The 21846-nt window shown below is 55.4% G+C and overlaps 3 protein-coding genes across 10 annotated transcripts; 1 reads left to right on the top strand and 2 right to left on the bottom strand.

Annotated features, from left to right (window-relative positions):
* Window positions 1–87: 87 nt before the first annotated feature.
* SMDT1 (single-pass membrane protein with aspartate rich tail 1) lies at window positions 88–3670 on the bottom strand. Of its 2 annotated transcripts, none has more exons than XM_067010319.1 (3): window positions 3341–3670; window positions 1401–1541; window positions 88–317 (listed from the first exon to the last, which is right to left on the bottom strand). In XM_067010319.1, exons 1-2 carry the CDS (start codon window positions 3632–3634, stop codon window positions 1404–1406), a joined length of 432 nt encoding a protein of 143 aa, XP_066866420.1. In that variant the 5' UTR covers window positions 3635–3670; the 3' UTR covers window positions 88–317; window positions 1401–1403. The 2 variants fall into 2 exon arrangements, with proteins under 2 accessions (XP_066866420.1, XP_058937113.1); XM_059081130.2 differs by having other exon boundaries at window positions 3292–3569.
* A 215-nt stretch (window positions 3671–3885) lies between these two features.
* Window positions 3886–8975, bottom strand: PHETA2 (PH domain containing endocytic trafficking adaptor 2). 6 transcript variants are annotated; one of them, XM_067010317.1, is made up of 3 exons: window positions 8854–8975; window positions 7007–7090; window positions 3886–6223 (listed from the first exon to the last, which is right to left on the bottom strand). In XM_067010317.1, the coding sequence occupies exon 3, from the start codon at window positions 6216–6218 to the stop codon at window positions 5430–5432; it is 789 nt and encodes a 262-aa protein (XP_066866418.1). In that variant the 5' UTR covers window positions 6219–6223; window positions 7007–7090; window positions 8854–8975; the 3' UTR covers window positions 3886–5429. The 6 variants fall into 6 exon arrangements, with proteins under 6 accessions (XP_066866418.1, XP_066866416.1, XP_058937094.1 ...); XM_067010315.1 differs by lacking the exon at window positions 8854–8975 and adding an exon at window positions 8629–8816; XM_059081111.2 differs by lacking the exon at window positions 8854–8975 and adding an exon at window positions 8502–8767.
* Window positions 8976–11289: 2314 nt separating this feature from the next.
* NAGA (alpha-N-acetylgalactosaminidase) lies at window positions 11290–20026 on the top strand. 2 transcript variants are annotated; one of them, XM_059081078.2, is made up of 10 exons: window positions 11290–11429; window positions 11844–11935; window positions 12749–12884; window positions 13432–13603; window positions 14416–14593; window positions 14920–15014; window positions 15775–15936; window positions 17476–17673; window positions 18786–18929; window positions 19391–20026. In XM_059081078.2, exons 2-10 carry the CDS (start codon window positions 11920–11922, stop codon window positions 19523–19525), a joined length of 1236 nt encoding a protein of 411 aa, XP_058937061.1. In that variant the 5' UTR covers window positions 11290–11429; window positions 11844–11919; the 3' UTR covers window positions 19526–20026. The 2 variants fall into 2 exon arrangements, with proteins under 2 accessions (XP_058937061.1, XP_066866414.1); XM_067010313.1 differs by having other exon boundaries at window positions 11323–11429; window positions 19501–20026.
* The last annotated feature ends 1820 nt before the right edge of the window (window positions 20027–21846 follow it).

The raw sequence follows: 21846 nt of genomic DNA, 5'->3' as shown, positions 1-21846 counted from the left end.
GATAGAGATAGGACAGCAGGGCGAAGAAACTGCAACGAGAGCCTACTGGTATTGAGAAGCTTGAGCCATCACTCAGTCACCCAGAGCTGATGTTTATGATGTTTATTCATAAACTGATGATGCTCAGTGGACAGCACATCTCCAGGAACCTCCCGGAGCCGGGGGTTCTGAGCCATGGTCACAGACCATGCAGGAGGCTTCACTGGGGTTGGGAGGAGGAGGGCTTTCCCTGGGCCCATCTGCTGATAGGGAAGGAGAGGCTGCGAGCATCGCCATTTCTTAAGTTAGGGCTTCTCCTTTCTATACTTCTCCATGCCCTGCAAGAAAGGAAAGCAGCAGTCAACTAAGTGACAGAGCCGTCCTCTTACCATATACTGAAAGACTTCCATAGACTGGTTCTACCAAACATGGCAGGAGATAGGCAGTTTTGAGTACATTCAATTATTCATTCACATACATACTGAACATTCACCAGAGACCGGGCACTCGGGCACTGGGGGCTTAAAGGTATAAAAAGACATGTTCCCTGCAGCAAGGATATGGTCAAGCAGAGTTTAGGGTATATCTTAAGCATATAATACTGACTGTCACAAGTGGTACTGCTCAGTTAGGAGACAGAGCAGTCACTTTCAAATGGAGGAAAGACTTCATCAAAGATAATGAAGAATTGGTGGCAATGAGACAGCAGTGGGAGATAATCTTTCAATTGGGAGGAATAATGGGCCACTGGGAGTGGGTTAAGAGAGAGAGTAACTCAAGAGATAGTGAATATGGGAGACAGGTGTGTGGTTGGGAATATGGAAGATAAGGCTGGAAGAACAGGTGTGACCAGATCATCGCAAGCCTTAAATGCCAGACTAAAGAGTCAGGAGGGTCCTTGTTTATAGCAGTAATGCAGCCAGTCAGCACATATTAGGGCACAGGAAGTCAGCACAAGAGAGCTGAATGGAACTGGCACAGGGGAGGGGTTTGTGAGCAGTGTATGAACCAGGCGGCAGTGCCTGTCACAGGCTGTGCTGGTACAGAGCCTGGTAACCAGAGCTCACTGATGAGGGCCTGCGGTTTCCAAGTTTCAATGTGGAGCTGGTGAAATGAAGTTGTTTGTGGTGGGTGCGTAAGGCGCATTAAATTGTCAAGAAAATGTGTGGGTTGAGAAAACTGAGGTACATAAAAGGGCAAATAGAAAAGGCTGTCTGGGATCCAACATGGTTGGAAGAGACGCCAGTGAACTTGTTAAGTCAGTAAGACAGTTTCCTTCATCCAGCATAGAGAAAAGGTGACACAAAAACATTAGTCACCAAGAGAGTCAATGCATTAAGAGTCTGTGCTCTGCCTCGAGTGTCCAGATCCTGCTGCCACAGGCCAAACAGCATCACAGCTGCGCCGGAAGCTAGTCTTACCTGTTAGTCGCCGTCATCGTCATCCTCCGGAACAAAAATATCATGCTCCTCAAGCAGGGCGGCAAAGTTCTTGCTAATCAGCGTCCCGACGTAGAGGAAGGGGACCACGATGGAGAACACACGGAGCAGGCCGAAGGACATCTGCAGAGGGTCAAAGTGGTGGCTGTGAGCGCCAGAGCCCGCTCCACAGGACCGCAGAAGGCCTGGCCCGCTCGGGCATTCCCTCCTGTGGACCTGAGATCCAGCACAAGCAACTTGATTTTAAAGTCCTTGGAAAAGTTCAGAGCAAGAAACAAAATTACAAGAAGAGATAAAGTGATGTTATGGCCATCAAACTGTACACTGGAAAGAGAAGTGCAAGGCACTTGCGCTAACATGTACAGTGAAGGGATATTCTATACCGTTCTTTAACTGGTTACCTGATGCCTGAGAAATTTGATTTCACTACATTAAATTTAAAACTATGTTCTGAAAATTGAGCATGTCTTTTATATTAAAAGACTAGCTATTTAAATGGACTGGCGGGGCTTCCCTGGTGGCGCAGTGGTTGAGAGTCCGCCTGCCAATGCAGGGGACGCGGGTTCGTGCCCCGGTCCGGGAAGATCCCACGTGCCGCGGAGCGGCTGGGCCCGTGAGCCGCGTCCGGAGCCTGTGCTCCGCAACGGGAGAGGCCGCAACAGTGAGAGGCTCGCGTACCGCGAAAAATAAAATAAAATAAATAAAATTTAAAAAAAATAAATGGACTGGCGGAGTTTCAGTAAAATTTCAACATTTCCTCTCATTTCTTCCTGCGGAGTTTCAAAGAAGAGGGTTTTTTTTCTCTTCAGTTGTGCCTCTTTAAAGGCAGCTCTTCCCCAACATGACCGTGCTTCCTGCTGTGAAACAACACTGAACTCACCTGTGTGAGCTTGCGACGGCCAGACTAGATGATTTTTTTTTTTTTTTTGCGGTACGCGGGCCTCTCACCGCTGTGGCCTCTCCCGTTGCGGAGCGCAGGCTCCGGACGCGCAGGCTCAGCGGCCATGGCTCACGGGCCCAGCCGCTCCGCGGCACGTGGGATCTTCCCGGACCGGGGCACGAACCCGCGTCGCCTGCATCGGCAGGCGGACTCTCAACCACTGCGCCGCCAGGGAAGCCCCAGACTAGGTTTAAAAGAATGTTTTGTAACTCTCACACAGCGCCGGAGTCAAAAAGCAAACTTACTTGGTATAAAGGGACTGTTCCTATTTTACTGAGAAAACTCCAAGGGTACTGAGGGCATGTGATAACACTCAGCGGTGAGAAAAAATAGGATCTTGTGGGATTTGTACCAGCAGGAAATCTGAATTCCGGAACCTAAGTCAGCTGCTAGCTTTGGACACTGGCTTCACTAGTCTGGTCCCTGATTCTTCATTTGTAAAAACACTGATAGTAATAATTCTCTGCACACCCAATCACATGAATTAAATACCAGGTCAAAACTCGCAAAAAGATAAGGTCTGTCCCACTTACCCTTTATTTACAAAGTCATTCCACAATTCGTTGTTCATCCCATCAACTACGGGAGAGAGGTTACATGACTTGTCTATACTGGATGCATAAAGCGGAGTCTTGTGGCTCCGGAGAGCCAGGGCACCGCACTCCTCACGATGAGCTGGTGCAAAATACCGTCTTTCTCCGCTCTCGCCCCCCATCTTCTGTCTCCACGCGCACTCAACTCCTGGGTCTAACCCATTTCCTCCCATTTGTCAAAATTAACAGCGCATTAGCGCAAAACTTTGTCCTTGATCCGTCTTCCGGTCTAAGGCGGTCGTTCGACTGGCCTTTGCTCCTATCAATCAGCGTGACCCGCACACACTCCCCACAATGACTGTCCTCGGCCCCTTCGCCCCGCCTCCAAGCAGACACTCACTTTCACCGGTTTGGGCAAAATGGCGCCGCTGCGAGTAACGATGACTGACCTCGATGGTACCAGACTCCGAACTAAGCCGCCCCGTCCGGCGGAGACATCGCCACCTTTCCCCAGGCTCAGCCCGCTCCGGAAAGCCCCAGATCCGACGGGTGCCAACGCCAGCCAGCGAGCCGCACCGGACGCCATCTCCCAGCTCCCCGCCTCGTCGGGACACCTGCACCCCACCACCCGCCCCCGTGCCGCTAACGGGAAGCTGCCCGAAGTCTCGCGAGGCTTTAGGGATCAAACGAGAGGTCCAGCTCACAGACTTGCGCAATGCGCCTAGTTCCTGTTGCGGCCCCATATGGTGACGTCAGGAGGATGACGCCAAGGGCCCGGTACACCCCTCATTACGGGCCTGGTGGGCGGGGCCACCTGACTGGCGTTGTCCTTGTGAAGCCTTCAGATTTCTGCCATTGTTGCCGCACCCAGGACCGCCAGGGCGTGGCAGAGCAGGGAGTTGTTGAAATGAGAAACCACTTTAATTGAACTTCAAACTGTTGTATTTTTTTTTAGCAATTAAAAAATACAAATTTATTACTCGTGCTACTTTAATGATTTTGGAATTTTATTTCATGCCAAGGTATATGTTATGTATAGCTAAATGGAAAATGTATCTGAAAAGGGGGAAAATGGGGGCTTTCACACAAACTGTCCAGGTGATTGCTAAAGTAAACTTGAGCCAAAATAAGTCATAAAAAAACATAATGTTTTAATCGTATAAAAAGCACTGTAACAATAAGCAAGATAACAAAAAGCCCGTAGTGTCTGTGTATAAAACAAGACACATCGGGGCTGTGGGGCTCCCATACAGGGCTGGGAAGGTGGCCCCTCTTCTTGGGAAACAGGCCTGGCTTCCTAGGAAGTGGTCCAGGACCCTGGACGGCATGTCAGCCTCCTGGACTTAAGAGGCTCTGAGCTGAAGCCTCTAGCTCAGGCTGTCCAAGTCCCCAATAAGGGAGAGAGGCTAAGAAGGGGGAGACTGTGTATATTGGAGGAGGGGGGTGACTGGACCAGGCTCTGCATCTTCCATCCAGCCACTGCCACCACACCCCTAGGCTATCAGGCTGATCTGGCCTCTGGCTCTGTCCAACCAGCCACTCTTCCTCTCAGAACAATCGATAAAGCAAATGCTTGGCGCCATGCTGGTGAGAGTAGGAACGAGAGGATCTTGGAAGGTACACACTGGGTGCCGAGCTTCCTAGGGGGTTTCAGGATCAGGAGCGTCTCTCTGGGAGTCCAGCCAAGAGAGAAGAGTTTATCACAGGGTGCCAGGAATCCTGTGCCCAAGCTCCTAGAATGCCCAGGACTGAAAACCAAAGTAAGAAACTGGCTTTCCCAGGGAGCCTCACTGCCTCCCCACTTCAGCTTCCCACTTGGCAGCTGAGGACAGAGTACAGGAAGGATTTCTGCTGACATACAAAAGCTACTGGCCCTCCTGGGGCAATGCCCAAGCACCGTCTGTTGACAGGGCAGCCGGGGAAAGAAGATAGGGCCCTAACACTTTCGGAGCAGGATAAGTCCCTCTTGACTGGCTAAGTGCCCGCTCCCTCCAAAGGGTCCTCTCCAAATTGCAGAGTGGGGGGTCCCACGCCCAACCTTCTCATCACTCAGGATGAGCCGGGGCCCAGAAACCCCCAGAACACAGTAACTCCACTTTTTCTGACAATATCAGTCCCTCAAAACAACACTGCAGCCAACTTCTGGTACTTATACAAGATTCCCCATGTTGGAAATTGTGTCTGTAGAATCGTGTGTAGGTGAAAGGCAGAGCGGCCTGTGGTCATGTCATATTCTCCACTTCCTCCATTTCATTACCAAGAGAGGGGAAACCAGGAGACCTAGGTCTGTGGCTGCTGAGCGAGCCACCTCTCCTCTCTGGCCCTCAGGAAATAATAAAGGGGCTGAAAGTTCATGGCTCCTCAGTCCCCTCTAGGCGTGAGGGTGGATTTGGAACCTGAAGCAAGCCTCAAAAGCAAGAAGGGGAGAACTCACATCCAACAGCAACTTCAGAAACCACTAAACATGAAACTCTTGAAAAAGCACTGGCCCTGGTGTCCTGACCAGCAGGACAAGGGCTGAACCCGAAGGGCCCAGGCTCAGGGCCTATCCCGTGCCTCGCATTCTGGCTGGCTCCCCTGGGCACTCTGCAGCCACGCCCGCCTCAGCTCCATAATCTCCTGGCCATACCAGTCATGTAGAGTAGAGAAGCAGGAGGTCTCAGGGGACACGGGGCTCTGCCCCCTGCCGAGGAGGAGGCTGGCAGGGCCCTGCAACTCCCACTCGACCAAGCCCCGCCCTGCTGGCCTGCTGCCCCCTTCTTCCACCAAGCCCACAGGGCTGCAATCTCTGGAGAGGGAGTGACCGTTCTCCAGGCCAGGAGACCAGAGTTCAGGAGCCTGGGGCTTCCAGCGGCTGGGAGTGGCCTTCCAGGATGAGTGGCGATGCAGGTCCAGGCTGTGGCGGGCATCACGCAGCTGGCTCTCCAGCTCACGCACCACCAGGCGCATGTAGCCAAAGCTCGCCCTGGACAGCGCCTTCAGCCAGGCCTCCTGGGCCGATGGCCCATCTGCCGCGAGCAGGTGAGGGCGCACTCCAGGGGCGTCGAAGCGGATGGCAAAGGCAAACTCTTCAGGCACGGGAGCCTCGGCCAACTCCACCGTGCAGCCCTCCAGCACCACTAGGCTCAGTGGGGTCCGGCCCTCTCGACTCTCAAAGGAGAACAGCAGGTTGCCTTTAAGGACAAACCAGCACTTTCGGCCAGTGCCGCTGGGGGTGGGTGGAGTCCCTGCGCCCCCCCAAGTGCGCAGGAAGCCTGCGTGGTCTGCTGGGGAGTCGCTCAGGGCGTAGTGGGCCACACTCCTCTCGTTCAGCTTCATGGCTCCCATAAGAACTGTGAGGTGAGAGAGGTGGACACAGATCAGAGGGAGGCAGCCCTTGTGCCCCGGTGGGAGAAAGAGCACTGGCTCTGGAAAGACCTGGGCCCCGGGCCTGTGGGCTCTTCTCACTTGCTGTGCCCTGAGGCTCTCAGTGTCTTCATCTGTGAAATGGGCTAGTCTCCCCTGCCTTTTCTCTCAAAGGGCTATTGTGAGGATCATGCAAAACACCGGACATCAGAGAAAAGGATAATGTGATTGTATTAGCCCAGGAGGTATGGCAGGGCTTTGACACAGCTGTTTAAAACCCAAAGGAAAAGGCATCAGCTGAGCTTAAATGGACCCCAAACTCATAAAAACCATTGTGCTTAAACCATCCCCTAATCTGAGGGCCCCTGAGCTCCAACCCTGAAGCCAAACATCCAGGGTTTCTGTGACCCCTGTGGACCCCTGCTGGCCTCTCATTTGTTAATGGCACAGCTGTCCTTTAGTAGGGCTGGGGTGGGGCAGGCCTGCCTCATTCCTCCATCAGTGTGGGTTCGGACAGGGACCTGCTCAGTAAATAAGAGTGAAGTACAAACACAGGGCACGGCTGAGTAGGATCAACGTCAACCACTGAACGCTGGTGCCCCACCGGTCACAAGTGGCATCTCATCCAACTGTCCTCCTGACTCACAGAAAGCTGAGGTCAGGACCGTGAAGGTGAACTGCCCACGGTCACGTGGCCAGTGAGAAGCGGAGCTTGGTCTCCTGATTCCCTCCCACCCTTTGGGGGCAGGTCTTGGCAATGACCCACTTACCAGCAGAGCTCACTGGGCAGGGGCAGGGGCCTCTCTTGTCTGGCCACACGGCTCAGCCCTTTGACCACGTGGTTTCCGGGGCACCTGCAAAAGAATTCTCAAACCCAGTCAACCCATCCTAAAGGATGAAAACTCCTACTCAGGCTTTGGGGCCAAATGAAACCACCACCTCCTCCAGGAAGCTTTCCCTGACCCCTGATAATCGCCCCACCAGGTACCACGGTGGACCACCCAGGCCCTGCACTTAGGAGCAATTTAAGGAGCTGAGTCCCATTTGTCCCGATCATCACTCTTCAGACCTCATTGCCCTGCCCTCTAATGCTAGGTCAGAGTTAAATGCCCTCATAGCTTCTTGCTTTTCCCTTCCAGCACTTGTCACCGTTAATTTGTGGTCTTTAAGTAACCTAATCTGAGAGGCCTGTCCTGATCACTATATCTACGGCGGTCCTGATCACGAAGGCGGTCTGATCTCAGGTGACCCAACCAGCACCCCCTCACTTCTGTTTTCATCCCGCAGTGATCTCCTTTGTGTTTACACCGCTGTCCCCAGCCCCAGAATGTCTCCCAGTGTAACCCCCAACATCCAGCCCCTTGCAGGGCTTGGGAAGGTCCTCTGAAACTATTCGTTAAAATAACCGTGACTACAACAGTGGACAAAATAAAGTCCCTCCCTCCTGGAGCCTACATTTCAGCGGGGGAGACACGCAGCAAAAAAAAAAAAAAAAAGACAAAAATAAATAATAATTAGTGAATTTTAAAATTAATTAAATAATAAATAACGTAAGGACCGGTCTTGACAAGGGCTATGGAGAGAAGCAAGCAGGGTCCTGAGACGCGGAGGGGCCATTCTCCGATGGTGGTCGAGGAGAAGGAGGGGGAAAACACAGATGTTTCCTCGAGGAGTGGCCTCAGCTCCGCGGCGCGGAGAGGGGGTCCGGAGCCCACCGAACTGTCTCCGCACCCCCTCACGGGGACAGGCGTCTTCTCCCACCCACCTCCCCGCTCCGGGCATGCGAGGCCCGGACTTCAACCCCGGCGGGAAGCCGGTGCACCGCGTTTTTCTGAATTCTTTTGTTAGAGGAGCGGCGGGCTGGGGCGTGGGACTCATTGGCCGGTGGCCACCGCCGTGAGCCCCTAACCCGCTGTCGCCCTGAAACAGGGTCGCCTCACCGGGAACTCCCCGGCGAGCGCTGCAGACTCCGGGTGCGGCGGCCGCCTCGGTTTCCCCATCGCGCACGGAGCTGTCCCGCCACGTCCCCGCGGGCCACGCCCTCCCGGAGGCCGCCGCCTCCCGAGCCCGCCGGGCCCGCTCTCACCTCCGCGCCCCCGAAGCCCAGGAGGGCGACCCGCGGGGTGGGCTGCGGCCGCGGCCAGGGGCGATTCCGGCTCGGGACCCCACGCCTCCGCCCGGGCCGCTAAGTCGGCCACGGGAGCCGAAAGACCCCGCTTGGGCGGCTCGAGTTACCGCCCCCGCCCCTCCCCGCCCACGACTCACTAGGCCTCGCGATCCGCGAAGCCTCCCCGCTATCCATGCCCGAGAGAAACTGAGGCCCGACAGGCCGTGACCCGCCTTGAGCCACGGTGCTGGTCAGTGGCGGGAGGCCTCGAACGCAGAGTCCCACCTCAGGCCGTCCGGGGGCCTCGGACCCCAGTCCACCTCCCAGAGAACTCGGAGACCTTCCCTTCCCCCCTCCAGTCCCCCTCTCCCCGCCCGGCCCACTTCTCCCGCAGAGCCAAGCCTGGGACGGCCTCGGCCCAGACGCCTCCTCTGGGCGGGCTCCTATCCAGCCCGCGAGGCCCGGCCCAGCTTCCCAGCCACCCAGCCCGGCCCCTGGAGTCGCCGGGACCTCTGCTTCTGGGGATTATCCATTTCTGCTTTCGCCACTCCCGCCGGCCTGAAACGCATCTTCAGCGCCCAGGCTCTGCCTGGAGTCAGTCGACGGCTAGGCCTGCAGTGAAGGTTGCAGGAGTGCACAACCAAACGCAGGAGGCTAGGGTTTCCCAGCAGCCCTGGAAGCCGGTGAGCTCAGAACATCTGCCCATGAATTTGCTGGTTCCCACGTCAGAGTTCTGCCCTTGCAGTTCCTGCAGCCTTGAATGCTCTTCCTTCTCAACCCTAACCCTCGGCTCTGACTCCTCAGGGCTCCTTCACATCATTTAGGTCTCAGCTCAGATGTCCCCTCCCTGGCCACGAGAAAGTACCTGCAGGTCTCTGTCACATCCCTGGGTTGTATTTTCATTACAGCACTAACCACTTATTAAAAAAAGCTACCCTACACTCATGCTTTTATTTCCTGTTTATTATGTCTCCCCCATTAACTTTTATTCAGTTAATAATAGAAACCATGGGCTTCCCTGGTGGCGCAGTGGTTAAGAATCCACCTACCAACGCAGGGGACACGGGTTTGAGCCCTGGTGCAGGAAGATCCCACATGCCACAGAGCAACTAAGCCAGTGTGCCACAACTACTGAGCCCGTGAGCCATAACTACTGAGCCCACGAGCCATATCTACTGAAGCCCGCGCACCTAGAGCCCGTGCTCTGCAACAAGAGAAGCCACGTCAATGAGAAGCTCGTGCACTGCAATGAAGAGTAGCCCCCGCTCGACACAACTAGAGAAAGCCTGCCCACAGCAAGGAAGACCCAAGGCAGCCAAAAAATAAAATAAATAATTTTTTAAAAAGTAATAGCAACCATAATAAATGTGTTAGAAGGCAATAAATTTTGTGGGAAATAGAGCAGGGGCAAGGAGACTGGGAACTGGGGGAGTAGGGCGGTTGCAATTTTAAAAAGAATGGTCAGGGTAGGGCTCACTGAGAAGGTGACATTTGGGAAATACTTGAAGGAAATGAGGGAGCCAGTCGTGCCAAAATCTGGAGGAAGAGTATTCCAGGCAGATGGAACAGCTAGCGCAACGGCCCAGAGGCCTGTTGTGTTTGAGGAACTGCAAGGCGGGGGGTGGGGGGAGGTGGGGTCAGAACGTGTGGCTTGGGGGCTTTGTAAATCCGTGAGGGCTGTTATTCCAGGCTGAAATGAAAACGGTCCTGAGCTATGTTTTAAAGCAGTGGTCCCCAACCTTTCTGTCACCAGGGACCGGTTTCGTGGAAGACAATTTATCCACGGAAGTGGGGAGCGGGGGCGGTGGGGGGGCTGGCTGTTCAGGCGGGATGCGACCAACGGGGAGCGGGGAGCAGCCCGCCGCTCACCTCCTGCTGTGCGTCCCGGTTCCTAACAGCCCGTAGACCGATACCGGTCCGCGGCCCGAGCGTTGAGGACCCCTGTTTTAAAGGATTTCTCTGGGGCTTCCCTGGTGGCGCAGTGGTTGAGAGTCCGCCTGCCGAGCGAGCGGAGCAGCCCGTGAGCCATGGCCGCTGGGCCTGCGCGTCCCGAGCCTGTGCTCCGCAACGGGAGAGGCCACAGCAGTGAGAGGCCCGCGTACCGCAAAAATAAATAAATAAAGGATTTCTCTGGCTGCTAAGGAGAGAATAAATGTGGGTGGAAGCAGACCGGTGAGGAGGCTGCTGGGGTAATACAGGCAAGATGTGATGGGGGCTGGGAGAGTGAAGAGGTGGCCAGATTCAGGATGGGTTGTGAAGGGAGAGAGTGCAAGGTTTGCAGAGAGGTTGGATGTAGGGAGTGAGGGAAAGAGGAGGCAAGGAGGACTCCGACGTTTTGGCCTGACCACCTGGAAGGAGAGTTGCCATTACCTGAGATATGGAAGTGGCAGGTGTCTGGGGCCAGTTATGTTTGAGATGCCCAGTGATCATCCAAGTGAAGGTGCCAAGAATAAAGTGCTTGGTACCTAGCTGTTGCTCAATAAGTATTTGATGAATGAAAGAGGAAGGAATATGCAAAGTGCCTGGATAAGAATAATGGGTGGTCCAAGTGTCAGGTAGGGAAGGAGAGTCTCCAGGCTTTGAAAGAACTGTGTCCTCCACCTGGTTTGGTTTCTCCCACCCATCCTCCTCGTGGTGCCTATTCATCCGCCACTACTGTTTTTGAGCGGCTTACTACGGGCCCTGCTTCAGGGCATTCTCCCATTTTCCTTAAAAAAGCCCTCAGCAGGTATTTACGCCACAGCTATTTATTGAGCATCATCCACAGTGCACTATCCTCGCCTTCAGGGAACCCAGCAGAGGTGAAAGGACTAGCTTCACGTGAAGCCGCGGTTGGCTCGTGCCTGCCTCGGGGGCGCGCAGAGCCGGAGCTCGAAGAAGGTGGGGTTTGGGGAGGTTCCCAGGCCTTACTGGGCCGGTAGAGGGCGGGGCAGGACGTTGCTACGGGGATTCTGTTAGGTCGGCCGGGGAAGGTTAGACGCAGTGAGGCCCGGCCCCTCTGCAACGCCGGAAGCGAATCAGGTGACCGCGGTGGTGGCTGGTTCCCGAGACCGAAGCAGGCGGCAGTTCCGCGCGAGTTGGAAGGGGTGAGTGTCAAATGTGGATGACTCTGGTTGGGGTCCCCGTGCTGGGCCGCTGGGCCTGCGGTCTTTGGGGACGGGGGGCGGCAACCCAGACCTGGAAGGAATACGGAGCCTGGTCCCGGCCCGCTGCTTCCGTTCTTCCTGGGCGTCCTCGAGCCTGTCGCTGCCTCTCACTGACCCCAGTCTGCAGAGGGCCGCCCTTGGGCGCTCGGGGTTCCCAGCAGTGCAGAAGGGGTGCGGTCTAACGTCCAAGATACCTTGTTTAGTATTTCCTCAGGAAGAACCCAGGCTCGGGGAAGGGAGAGGGAGGGAGCTGTGAGAGGGCTTGGGGACCCAGTGTGGGATCCACACCCAAGGTTAAAGGCGCCAGGGCTAGCCAGGCAGTAGTGACCCCAGTGCTTTTCTAACGTTTCTTAGCTTCCAAAGCCCAACATATAAAGCTGGTAAAAGCAGAGCAGATCTGGTCAAGTCCTGAGACGCTGAGTCCAGAGCGATGTTGCTGAAGACAGGTACCTACACGGACGGGGGTGGCTTTGGGGGGGGGGTAGGTGACCAGCTGGGGGTGGGAGCTACCTAGAGGAAGTTCCAGTCCTGTGGTGTCTGGGCCTCCTTCCCTGATGTGGGTATGTGGGGAGACATGTTCCTCTCTTATTCTTGGAAGTGGGCCAGGAAAGGAGGAGGTGCCCCCCACCTAGAAATCAGTTCCCCTCCAAAGAGGCCTCTTCCTTGCTCACCGCCTCTACCCCATAGCACAGAGGCCCTATCTTATTAACATCAACGTGTAATGAGAACAGCACTGTAAAGTCAGTACAGTGATTCCATCTTGCAGATAAAGAAACGGAGGCCCTAGAGGGAAAGTGAGCTGGCTGGGTGCAGGTCCAACCGGCTGGCCTCTTCAGTCCTTCTGAAGCCTCTTGGGTGTCTATGGAGAACAAAGAGCCCTGGATGGGACTCAGGAGACCTGGAGTCTGGCTACAGTGTACTGTCAAGTTCTGTGTGAATGGAGTGGGGGAGCTGGTCAGGGTGTAGAAAGGATATGACCCCAGGTGTTAGTTTTTGATAATTCCAGCACTGACGTGGTAACAGCAAAGTGGAAATCCGGGCCTCAAACACACTGCCCCACCCCAGGCACCGTCCACCCACTCACAGCACTCCTGGAGCCAGGAGTTGCAGGAAGAGCCCGTTCCACCTTAAGTGCGAGAGTCTCGTTCCCGTGGTGTGCAGGCCAGCAGCCTCTGCAGGACTGGGCAGCGTGTGGATGGGGTGGGGTGAGGGCTGGAGCTATTGGAGCCACTCACAGTTATCCTTGCAACCCCCTGCAGTGCTCTTGCTGGCCTTGGTGGCCCAGGTGCTGGTTCTGGAGAATGGGCTCCTGCGGAAGCCACCCATGGGCTGGCTGGCCTGGGAACGCTTCCGCTGCAACACTGACTGTAACGAGGACCCAAAGAACTGCATCAGGTGAGTGAGGTCTGCGCCGCCCAACAGGCTTGCCTAGGGCCCTCACAGAGTGGGAGCAGGGAGTGGGGGTCAGCTAGGAAAGAGGGCAGGGTTCGAGCCCCCCATCCCAGAGAGAAAGCAACCAGAGGTGACTTTTGAGACCTCTGACACTCAGCTTCATGACCAGCTTGGGGCCTCTGTGGTGACCTCAGGCCTGTGGGGCAGGGACCCTGTGGTGGGCGCAGCCCCTGAGATAATGGAAAGGAGATAACAGTTAAGGGCCAGGCCAGACCCCACGTGCTTCCCACTGGCCCAGCCCTGCTTCTTGGCTTGGGGCCAAATCACTCCTCTTGCTCCACCCTGCTCATGGCTCATGACGTAATCCCTGGTATCCCTTACACCTGTTACCTGGCTTAGTCTGCAGCTGACAGCAAGGCCGTGGTACTGGTAGGCTGGATTCACACTCAGAGCATCTAAGAAGTTTGAAAAGCTCTGAGGAAGGGTGGGTGGGGTGAAGGTTAGGCCCGTGCCGGGCCACTGAGCAGCCCTGTCCCCTACCCCTCGCCAGTGAGCGGCTCTTCATGGAGATGGCTGACCGGCTGGCACAGGATGGATGGCGGGACCTGGGCTACGTATACCTTAACATCGATGACTGCTGGATCGGTGGACGTGATGCCGAAGGCAACCTGGTGCCTGATCCCAAGCGCTTCCCCAACGGCATGGCCTTCCTGGCTGACTATGTGAGCCCCACCCCAGCCCCTTGGCCTGTGGGCCAGACCACTCTTTCCACCCCATCCTACTTAGGGCTCATTTCTATAATCCCTGCTTGAGAACTCACAGTCTGGTGGAGGAAATAGATACATGGACAGGTAGTTTTGACCCACTGCAGTGGGTGAGAGCAAGGAAGGACATCTTATTCAGCCTGGGATTTCAGGAAGGTTCTCTGGAGGAAGCAGTTCTTGAGCTGATACCGGAGAGATGGCATTCGAGGCAGAGGGAATGGCAGAGGCAAATGCCTAGAGGCCAGAAACAGCCCGTGCCAGGTGTGTGTGTTGGAGGGAGGGGAAGTGTCATGCTTGGCAGAGTCATTGAAGGTTTTTATTTAATCTATCTATCTATCTATCTATCTATATATATATATTTTAAATTAACTAATTTATTTATTTTTGGCTGCATTGGGTCTTCGTTGCTGCACGCAGGCTTTCTCTAGTTGCGCTGAGCGGGGGCTGCTCTTTGTTGGGTGCGCGGGCTTCTCATTGCAGTGGCTTCTCTTGCTGCGGAGCATGGGCTCTAGGTGCGTGGGCTTTAGTAGTTGTGGCATGCGGGCTCAGTAGTTGTGGCTCACGGGCTGGTTTAGTTGCTCCGCGGCATGTGGGATCTTTCTGGACCAGGGCTCGAACCCGTGTCCCCCGCATTGGCAGGCGGATTCTTAACCACTGCGTCACCAGGGAAGCCCCATCACTGAAGGTTTTAATGGGGCCTGGTCAGATGTGCCTGGGAGGCGGCTCCTTGAGGTCCTGCCTGAGCCCAGTGTGTTCTCAACCCCCCACAGGCTCATTCCCTGGGCCTGAAGCTGGGCATCTACGAGGACATGGGCAACTTCACCTGCATGGGTTACGCAGGCACCACGCTCGACAAGGTGGTCCAGGATGCTCACACCTTCGCCAAGTGGAAGGTGGACATGCTGAAGCTGGATGGCTGCTTCTCAACTCCCGAGGAACGGGCCGAGGGTGGGTCCCACAGCTGGCTGGGGGCCATTAGGTAGACAGGGAGGGGTGGCCGTGGAAGGCCCCGCAGTGCCCATCTGTCTGTAGGGCCCCTAGGGGGTAGCGTTTCCCAATTCCCCTCACCCAGGGCCTAGGGGGATCTTGGCTCCCAGGCTCCCTAAAGATGGCTTGGCACCATGCCCTACCTGGGAAGTGTATGCAGCTCTGGGCACAGGAGAAGCACCTCCTTGAACCGCAGTTTCCTCCCATTTGGTGGGAGGTTTGGGCTGAGGTCCCAGATTTCATCTTGTGTCTCTTCATCCTAAAACGTGAGGGTTGGACTTCTCCAGGGTACCCCAAGATGGCTGCTGCCCTGAATGCCACAGGCCGCCCCATCGCCTTCTCCTGCAGTTGGCCAGCCTACGAAGGGGGCCTCCCACCAAAGGTGAGCCATTCTGTGCGCCCAGCTGGCAATGCTCCTCATACCCAGGCCTCTTTGCCTCTGTGCAGTCAGGGCTCCTCTCATCGTAGTTGCTCACGTGCCGATTTGTAGGTCTAGGAAAGGGTCATAAGTACCTGAGGGGGCCTGAGCCAGCCCAGGGTCTTAGAGGAGACACTTGTCAGGTGGGCTGAAGGGATGGGTATCCAAGGCATGGGAACCATACGTCATGTGCTGACACAGCACCCAACAAGCAGTCAGAATCCTGGGTTTTGCCGAGTGGGCTAGGAGGTGCAGGAGGCCGGTGAGGCCAGGCAGGCGGGGCCTGGCCTCTGAAAGGCCTTGTGGGTATCTCACCAGGGACCCGTCAGCATGAAGGGTGCTGGAAAGGGTGGAACCAGACTTGCAGACCGGAGGGAGAACCCTGGCAGAGGGTGGGACTCACTGAGAGAACACAGGGCTGGCTGTGTGGTAGGGAAGGTTATGGGTACACCAGCCTGGGTCCATACCCTGGGCTTGGCCCCGGCTGGCATGAGAGGGAGGGGTTGGCTTCCGGCACCAGCGCGCATGGAGGAGAGGCCTGGGCAGCCCCAGAGCAGGGCCACTCCCTCCGAGGCCTTCCTCATCCTGAACACGCTCAAGCTCTGTTCTCGTCCCCTTTCCCTACCCTCTGTGTCTCCTGCTGAGGCTCCCCAGCCCCTGTGCAGGGCTCCGGGCAGCAGGGTGTGACTCTGGTGTTGGACTCTGCCTTCCCCCCCAAATCCAGGTGAACTACACTCTGCTGGCGGACATCTGCAACCTGTGGCGCAACTATGACGACATCCAGGACTCCTGGAGGAGCGTGCTCTCCATCCTGGACTGGTTTGTGACCCACCAGGACATTCTGCAGCCAGTGGCAGGCCCTGGGCACTGGAACGACCCAGACATGGTACCAGCATGGAGGGGGGTGGCCCAAGGCCCACTGCCCTATGCTGTCTTCCTGGATGCTCATTGCCAGGTTCTAGATCAGCATATCAGAACCGTGTCCTTGAACCAGCCGTGCTGGACTTGCCTTGGGGGCTTACAATTCTGCTCCCAGGGCCCCAGCCCACCTCTTGGATCAGAGCGTTCAGAGAAGGCCGGGCAATGCCCATTGTTAAGTCTTCCCAGGCGGTTCTGATGTGTCTTGAAACTGGAGGACTTGAGCTGTAGTGACTGTCGTGTAAGACATTTTTCCTCCGTAGCGTGAAGATCACGCTCTTGCCACTCCCTCCCTCGACTCTTGGCCAGGCCCGCCTCTGAGCCCTCTCAGTGCTCCGCACTGCCACCCTCCACAGGCAGAACTGGCCTCTCGTGCCCACCTCCCTCACAGCCCTGACCACTTACATTTCCTTGCAGTTTATCTTACAGTTTCATAGCTAGCTCTTCACTTAGTCAAGGAGTATTTACTGTCAGTGGTGACTATAATAATTACAAATACTAGGCCGCATGGAGAGGTGCCTGGAGAAACAGAAACTGACCAGCTTCAGAGTTCCAGCTCCAGCCCTGCCACTTACCCTGGGCACGTGACTTAATTTTTTCTGTGACTCGGCTTTGTCAATTGGAAAATGGAAATAATAATAGTAGCTGCTGTATATATAGGGTTGTTTTGAGGGTTAAAAGGATGACCCTTTATTTTTATCTTATTTTATTTTTAGGCCAGCACATGGCTGATGTTGCAAACGGGACTCAGCTCCCTGGGGTTGGGGGGAAGCTGACCTTCACTGACCTACTAGGCAGCAGGCCCAGGGCCAAGTCCTCTTTTAAAAATTATTTTATTTTTTGGCCATGCCACACGGGATGCGGGATCTTAGTTCCCCGACCAGGGATCAAACCCGCTTCCCCTGCAGTGGAGGCGAGGAGTCCTAACTGCTGGACCGCCAGGGAAGTCCCCAAGAGGATGACCCTTTAAACGCTTGGCATGGTTTGGCGCATATACAGTGCTTAGTTAAACTGGTGTCACTAAGTACACAGCAGTGTTGAGTTAGCAGTAATCGTTGATGTCCTGTCGGTGTATTGGTTGCCCTGGGGACAGGAGTGCCCGTCGGTGTAGTCAGCTGTCCTCAGGGCAGGTGCGTGGCCAGTGGCAGGAGCAGAGACTCTGTCCAGGTCTGGTTTACTACCATCCTGGCTGTATTTCTTGACTTGCATATTCCAGTTTATAAACGCTTTTGGCAACAGGATCCACTGGAGCCTCTGAACAACCTGTGACATGGTCAGAGCATATTATCACCCCCATATTCTTGATGGAAGAAAAAACCCGAGGCTCTTAAAAGTGACTTGACCCACCCCGAGGCCACGCTGCTGGGGAATGGTGTTTGCAGAACCACGGCCCACACCTGGCCATCCTCCCCCATCTCTGTCTTCTCTTGCTGCAAGTTTAGGGTTGGTCCCCACGCCCACTGCCCTGAAGAGGGCAGAGCTGAGCAATCCTCTTTTCGGCCCCCAGTTGCTCATTGGGAACTTTGGCCTCAGCTTCGAGCAAGCCCGGGCCCAGATGGCCCTGTGGACGGTGCTGGCGGCCCCTCTCTTCATGTCCACGGACCTGCGTACCATCTCCGCCCAGAACATGGACATTCTGCAGAATCCACTCATGATCAAAATCAACCAGGATCCCTTAGGCATCCAAGGACGCAGGATTCTCAAGGTACTGGGGGTGTGGGAGCAAGGAAGGGAGACTGAGAGACTGGGCTCCCCTGGAAACAAGTCTGCAGGCCAGAGGTTCAGGGGTCGGGACTGAGCCTCTGAAATCCGCTCAGTCCCTCCTAGTTGCATTCAGGCAAAGTCTCTACTGGGAGCTGCTTCGACTGTCCCTCACTTGCCTGGGTAAGAGCAGGGCCAGAGCAGGACAGCTCGTGGGATTTGGGGAAGGGAGACGTCACCACAGGTGCACACGGGATCAGTGTGGCCCCTCAGTTTGGAACTACAAGACTTCTGCACAAGTCTGTGATGGCTGGCAGAGAACTAGGGCTTGCCTTCCGAGTTTAGGAGTTGTTTGAGCCATGCAGTACAACTATTGCTAGTACTAGTGTATTCTAGTTGTTGAGCACCTACTGTGTGCTGGACATTCTAGATACATTTTCTCCAAAGGTCGATGCTCCTTCCCTGTTTTACAAATGAGGAAACTTAGACTTGAAGAGTCTCAGTAACTTTATACCAAGGCCACACAATTGGTAAGTGGTACAACACGACTAGATGCCAGTAGTGTCACCTCAAAGCTTGTGCTCGTTGCCCAGATCCTCGCCTCTCTAGTAAAAGAAAATCTACACCAATATAGAAGGCACCTGCTGAACTGGTGATGCCCAGAGGCAATAACTAATCCTGCCAGAGGGGCTGATGGTGGCGCCAGGCCCAGGGGCCTTCTGGAGGCTGTGGCTTCACCCTCCTGGCTGCTCAGGGCAGAGCTCATCGTTCTAACTGGACAGTGCCCTCCAGTCCAGTGCCAGGGGCTGTCCACGTCTGTCTCTCCCGTTATCCTGTAAGCTCTCTGAGGCAAGACCTCATGCAGCATTTATCTGTGTCCTGGCCTGGGGCCTGGCGCAGAGTGAGTGTCGGGGAGCATCTGCTGAGTCAGGGAAGGAAGAAAGGAAGGTGGGAGTTAGGCGAGTTGGGTGCTGGAGGGCTGTGGTTTCCCCTCCAAGCTTCTGCCTGACACGGAACTGTGGGCTGGCGAGACCCAGAGCTCAAGGGCGGGTTGGGAAGGGAGCTTCAGGGCCTGCTGAGCAGGGACCCCAGCCAGTAGCCATCTTCTGCGCCCAGGAGAAATCCCACATTGAAGTGTACGTGCGGCCCCTGGCCGACGAGGCCAGCGCCGTAGTCTTCTTCAGCCGCAGGACAGATATGCCGTATCGCTACCGGACCTCCCTCGCCCGGCTGAACTTCGCCAGCTCCAAGGTGTATGAGGTGAGTGCCCTGCCACCTGCGGCGCTCTGGGTTTCCCCGAGGGTGTTGCTGGGTCCTCACTCACACAGGGGCCCCTTCACTCACACACCGTCCCCTAAGCCGTGGCCTTGGGTCCTCTGGCTGCTGCTGTGCTCCGCACTGGTGTTTTCAAGCTACACAAACGAACTACTGTGTGTAAATGAGTCCCGTGAGCCCCCGCGGCCGCGTGTTTCCCCTCTTCAGTCTTGCCGGCACGTTTCTCGGGTTCTTGGTGGGCTGGGCCCTCACCACTGCCAGTACTTGGGCATCTGTTGGCTTTGCCAGAGGGGAAGTGATGGGGACTCAGGCTCCCACTTCTGTAGCACATACTGGAGGCTCAACACAGGCCAAAGTCCAGGCTCTTACCTCCCCTGGAGCGGGGGGAGGGGGTGTTCCTGTGCAGCCATTCTTCGGGTGGCATGGTGCTGTCCTCCCCCCTGCAGGCCCAGAACGTCTACACGGGTGACATCATCAGCGGCCTCCGGGATAAAACCAACTTCACACTGATCATCAACCCTTCCGGGGTGGTGATGTGGTACCTGTATCCTATCAGGAAGCTGGGGACGCCCCAGCAGTGAGGAGCTGGGACGCGTGACAGGCTGTGGCAGCACCGCTGAGCCCAGACCACGGGCGTTCCACGCGCTGAGCGCCAGTAGGCGGGGCCTCCTGCTACCCATCAGACCCAAAGTGCAACCTGAGGTTGTGCCAGGTTCTACGCCCGGCACAGGTGTGAACTCTCTTGGAAACGTGTCTTGAGGAGACTTCCTGTGGCCTTCCTGGCCTCTACCTCGTCTGTTCAGCGCCACGGATACTGCTGAACAACTCAGCCAGCCTCCTCAGCCCCCAGAGGCAGAGGCACTGATACTTGTCAGGATTCTAGCCTCTGACCTTCTTTTTACTGACTCTGAAATCAGGATTTGGAATTTCCTTAAAATTAGGAGTGGAGCTCCGACCTCTTGTCGGGAAGTCCCATAAATTACGTGATCGACTCTCCTGCCCGGAGAAGGCCTTACAGGCTGTCACTGCCTGGGAGTGACCTTGGTTCCTTCGGGTCGCCAATAAAGCTGTTCTTCAGTCCAGCAGTTGTAATGTGGACCTGGGGCCGTGGGCTGATCAGGTCGGGACTCTGGGTGGCACTACAGAAGGCGCAGGTCTCAGATTGCACCTCGCAAGGAAGATGTAGGGCCCCTTCCGGGCCCTCATTCCACAGCGACCTGCAGGTTGTACTTGTGGCCGTGCGGGCTTGCCTTCCGCCCGCTCAGCCCTGCTGTGCCCGGCATCGTGGTGCTGGTAACAGCACAGTGGGGCGGCCACCCCATTCAGACGTTACAGGGCCTGCCAGCCGCTACCCGCGCTCGGCAGCCCCTCCGCCGCACAGTGCAAGGCCCTTGATGTGCTGAGGAACGCAGCGTCACCGTCTTCAGCCTCTCTCAGCTCCTCTCCCCCTTTCTGACGGGGCTTCGCTCGCTGACGCTCCTGCGCTGGGTGCGGCTGAGGGCGGTCAGCTCTGCCTTTCTCCCACGGGGCTTGTGTAGCTTGTCCTCTGCCCACCGGTGCCCCCAGCTCCTCCCTTAGTTTCTCCTCTCCTAACCTGGCTGCAGAGGAGTTTCAAATCCCTCAGCTCTGTCCGAAGAAAGGTCCAGGGGCTCTTTGTGTCGTAAAATATATATCCTGCTCCTCCTCCTAGGGAAAGGGGGTATTAAAGTAAAGAATGGCGGTTCCTGACTGCCTTGCTTTGGTTCCTATTTCCCAAGCCCTCTGTTTAGCTAAGGCCTCGGGGCACCTGTCTTCCCTGGTGGCTCTTGTTCCCCGTTGGAAAGCTGGCAGCAGCCCAGGCTAGGTAAGTTCTCCTTGTGCTTTGAATGTGGGCGCGCCCAGTGCCTCAGGCTTTGCATGGTCCTGCCCTGTGGGAACTCTTCTGGGTGGATCTCCCAGGTTCCCTCCCTCAGGGTTTAAGATTGTTGTATTTGGACTATGTTATAAAGAACTCACAAACGTACATTTTATAGTGTAATTTAAGATTTCTGGAGCTTCACTGATTGAGTCTGGGGTCATCAGAGGAAGCTCCCTTTCCCCAGTTGGTGTCTTGAGGCTGTGGGTCACTTAGGAGGACAGAAGCCTACCTCATCCCAGGCCTCTGCCCTTTGAGGTCTGTCACCCTCTGCATAGCTCCAGCTTTGGGTCTTGGTCATAGTGCTGTTCAAGCCAAGCGGAATGGTTTCGGGCAGGAACACTTCTTTTACTAGCCCCAGGAAAGAAACCATTTCCACCCGCCTGGGATGTGGGGGAGACCACCAGACTTGGGAGTTGGGGCCAAGGACCAGCAGGGATTTGACCAGTCAGTTCCTTTGCCTTCCAGACACAGAGATAGTTACATGTCTTTACTTGCTGTGTAACTTTATCCTGAGGGTACCTGACTGGCTCTATCACGTTAGCCTTTATTCTCTTAATGCACACCCTATCTTCCAGGACATTGTTTTACTCCCTTCCGCCCAAGGCCAGTAGGGGACTAAATTAATTTTTCCCAGTTCAAGGCAGCCTTGTCTGGACCCAAGGGTACCCCTTCTGATTTTTAAAAAAACTTTATTATAGAAATTTTTGAACAAAATGGTAAGTGAACCTCCATGTACCCATCACCCAGAGCCAGCAACCATCAACATGTGCCGTCATTTCATATCTCTCATCCCACACATAATTTTTTTGCATGTAAGCTGGAGTATTTGAGAGCAAATCAAAGAAAACTCTACCACCACTATGTAGCTCTAACAGATAATAGGGTCTTGAATACACAATTTTCTTATCCAACAAAATAAAATTTTAAATCTGATAACCAGTCTGTGTTCAGTTTTTACCAGTTGTGTTGGTTTTTTGTTTGTTTTCTTGGCTGCACCCTACAGCT

The sequence above is a fragment of the Kogia breviceps genome, chromosome 12 (genome assembly GCF_026419965.1).
Source record: "Kogia breviceps isolate mKogBre1 chromosome 12, mKogBre1 haplotype 1, whole genome shotgun sequence".
NCBI lineage: Eukaryota > Metazoa > Chordata > Mammalia > Artiodactyla > Physeteridae > Kogia > Kogia breviceps.
The sequence above is the reverse complement of the archived record's forward strand: the minus strand, read 5'-3'. Positions and strand labels throughout refer to the sequence as shown.

Excerpts from the sequence above, each read along its gene's own strand:
- PHETA2 (XM_067010317.1), bottom strand. The coding sequence starts at position 6,218 with ATGGGAGCCATGAAGCTGAACGAGAGGAGTGTGGCCCACTACGCCCTG.
- NAGA (XM_059081078.2), top strand. Across the intron at positions 14,594-14,919 it reads TCCCGAGGAACGGGCCGAGG|GGTACCCCAAGATGGCTGCT; the intron begins GTGGGTCCCACA and ends GGACTTCTCCAG. Across the intron at positions 15,015-15,774 it reads AAGGGGGCCTCCCACCAAAG|GTGAACTACACTCTGCTGGC; the intron begins GTGAGCCATTCT and ends CCCCAAATCCAG.
- SMDT1 (XM_067010319.1), bottom strand. The coding sequence starts at position 3,634 with ATGGGGCCGCAACAGGAACTAGGCGCATTGCGCAAGTCTGTGAGCTGG. Across the intron at positions 1,542-3,340 it reads CGGAGTCTGGTACCATCGAG|ATGTCCTTCGGCCTGCTCCG; the intron begins GTCAGTCATCGT and ends GACCCTCTGCAG.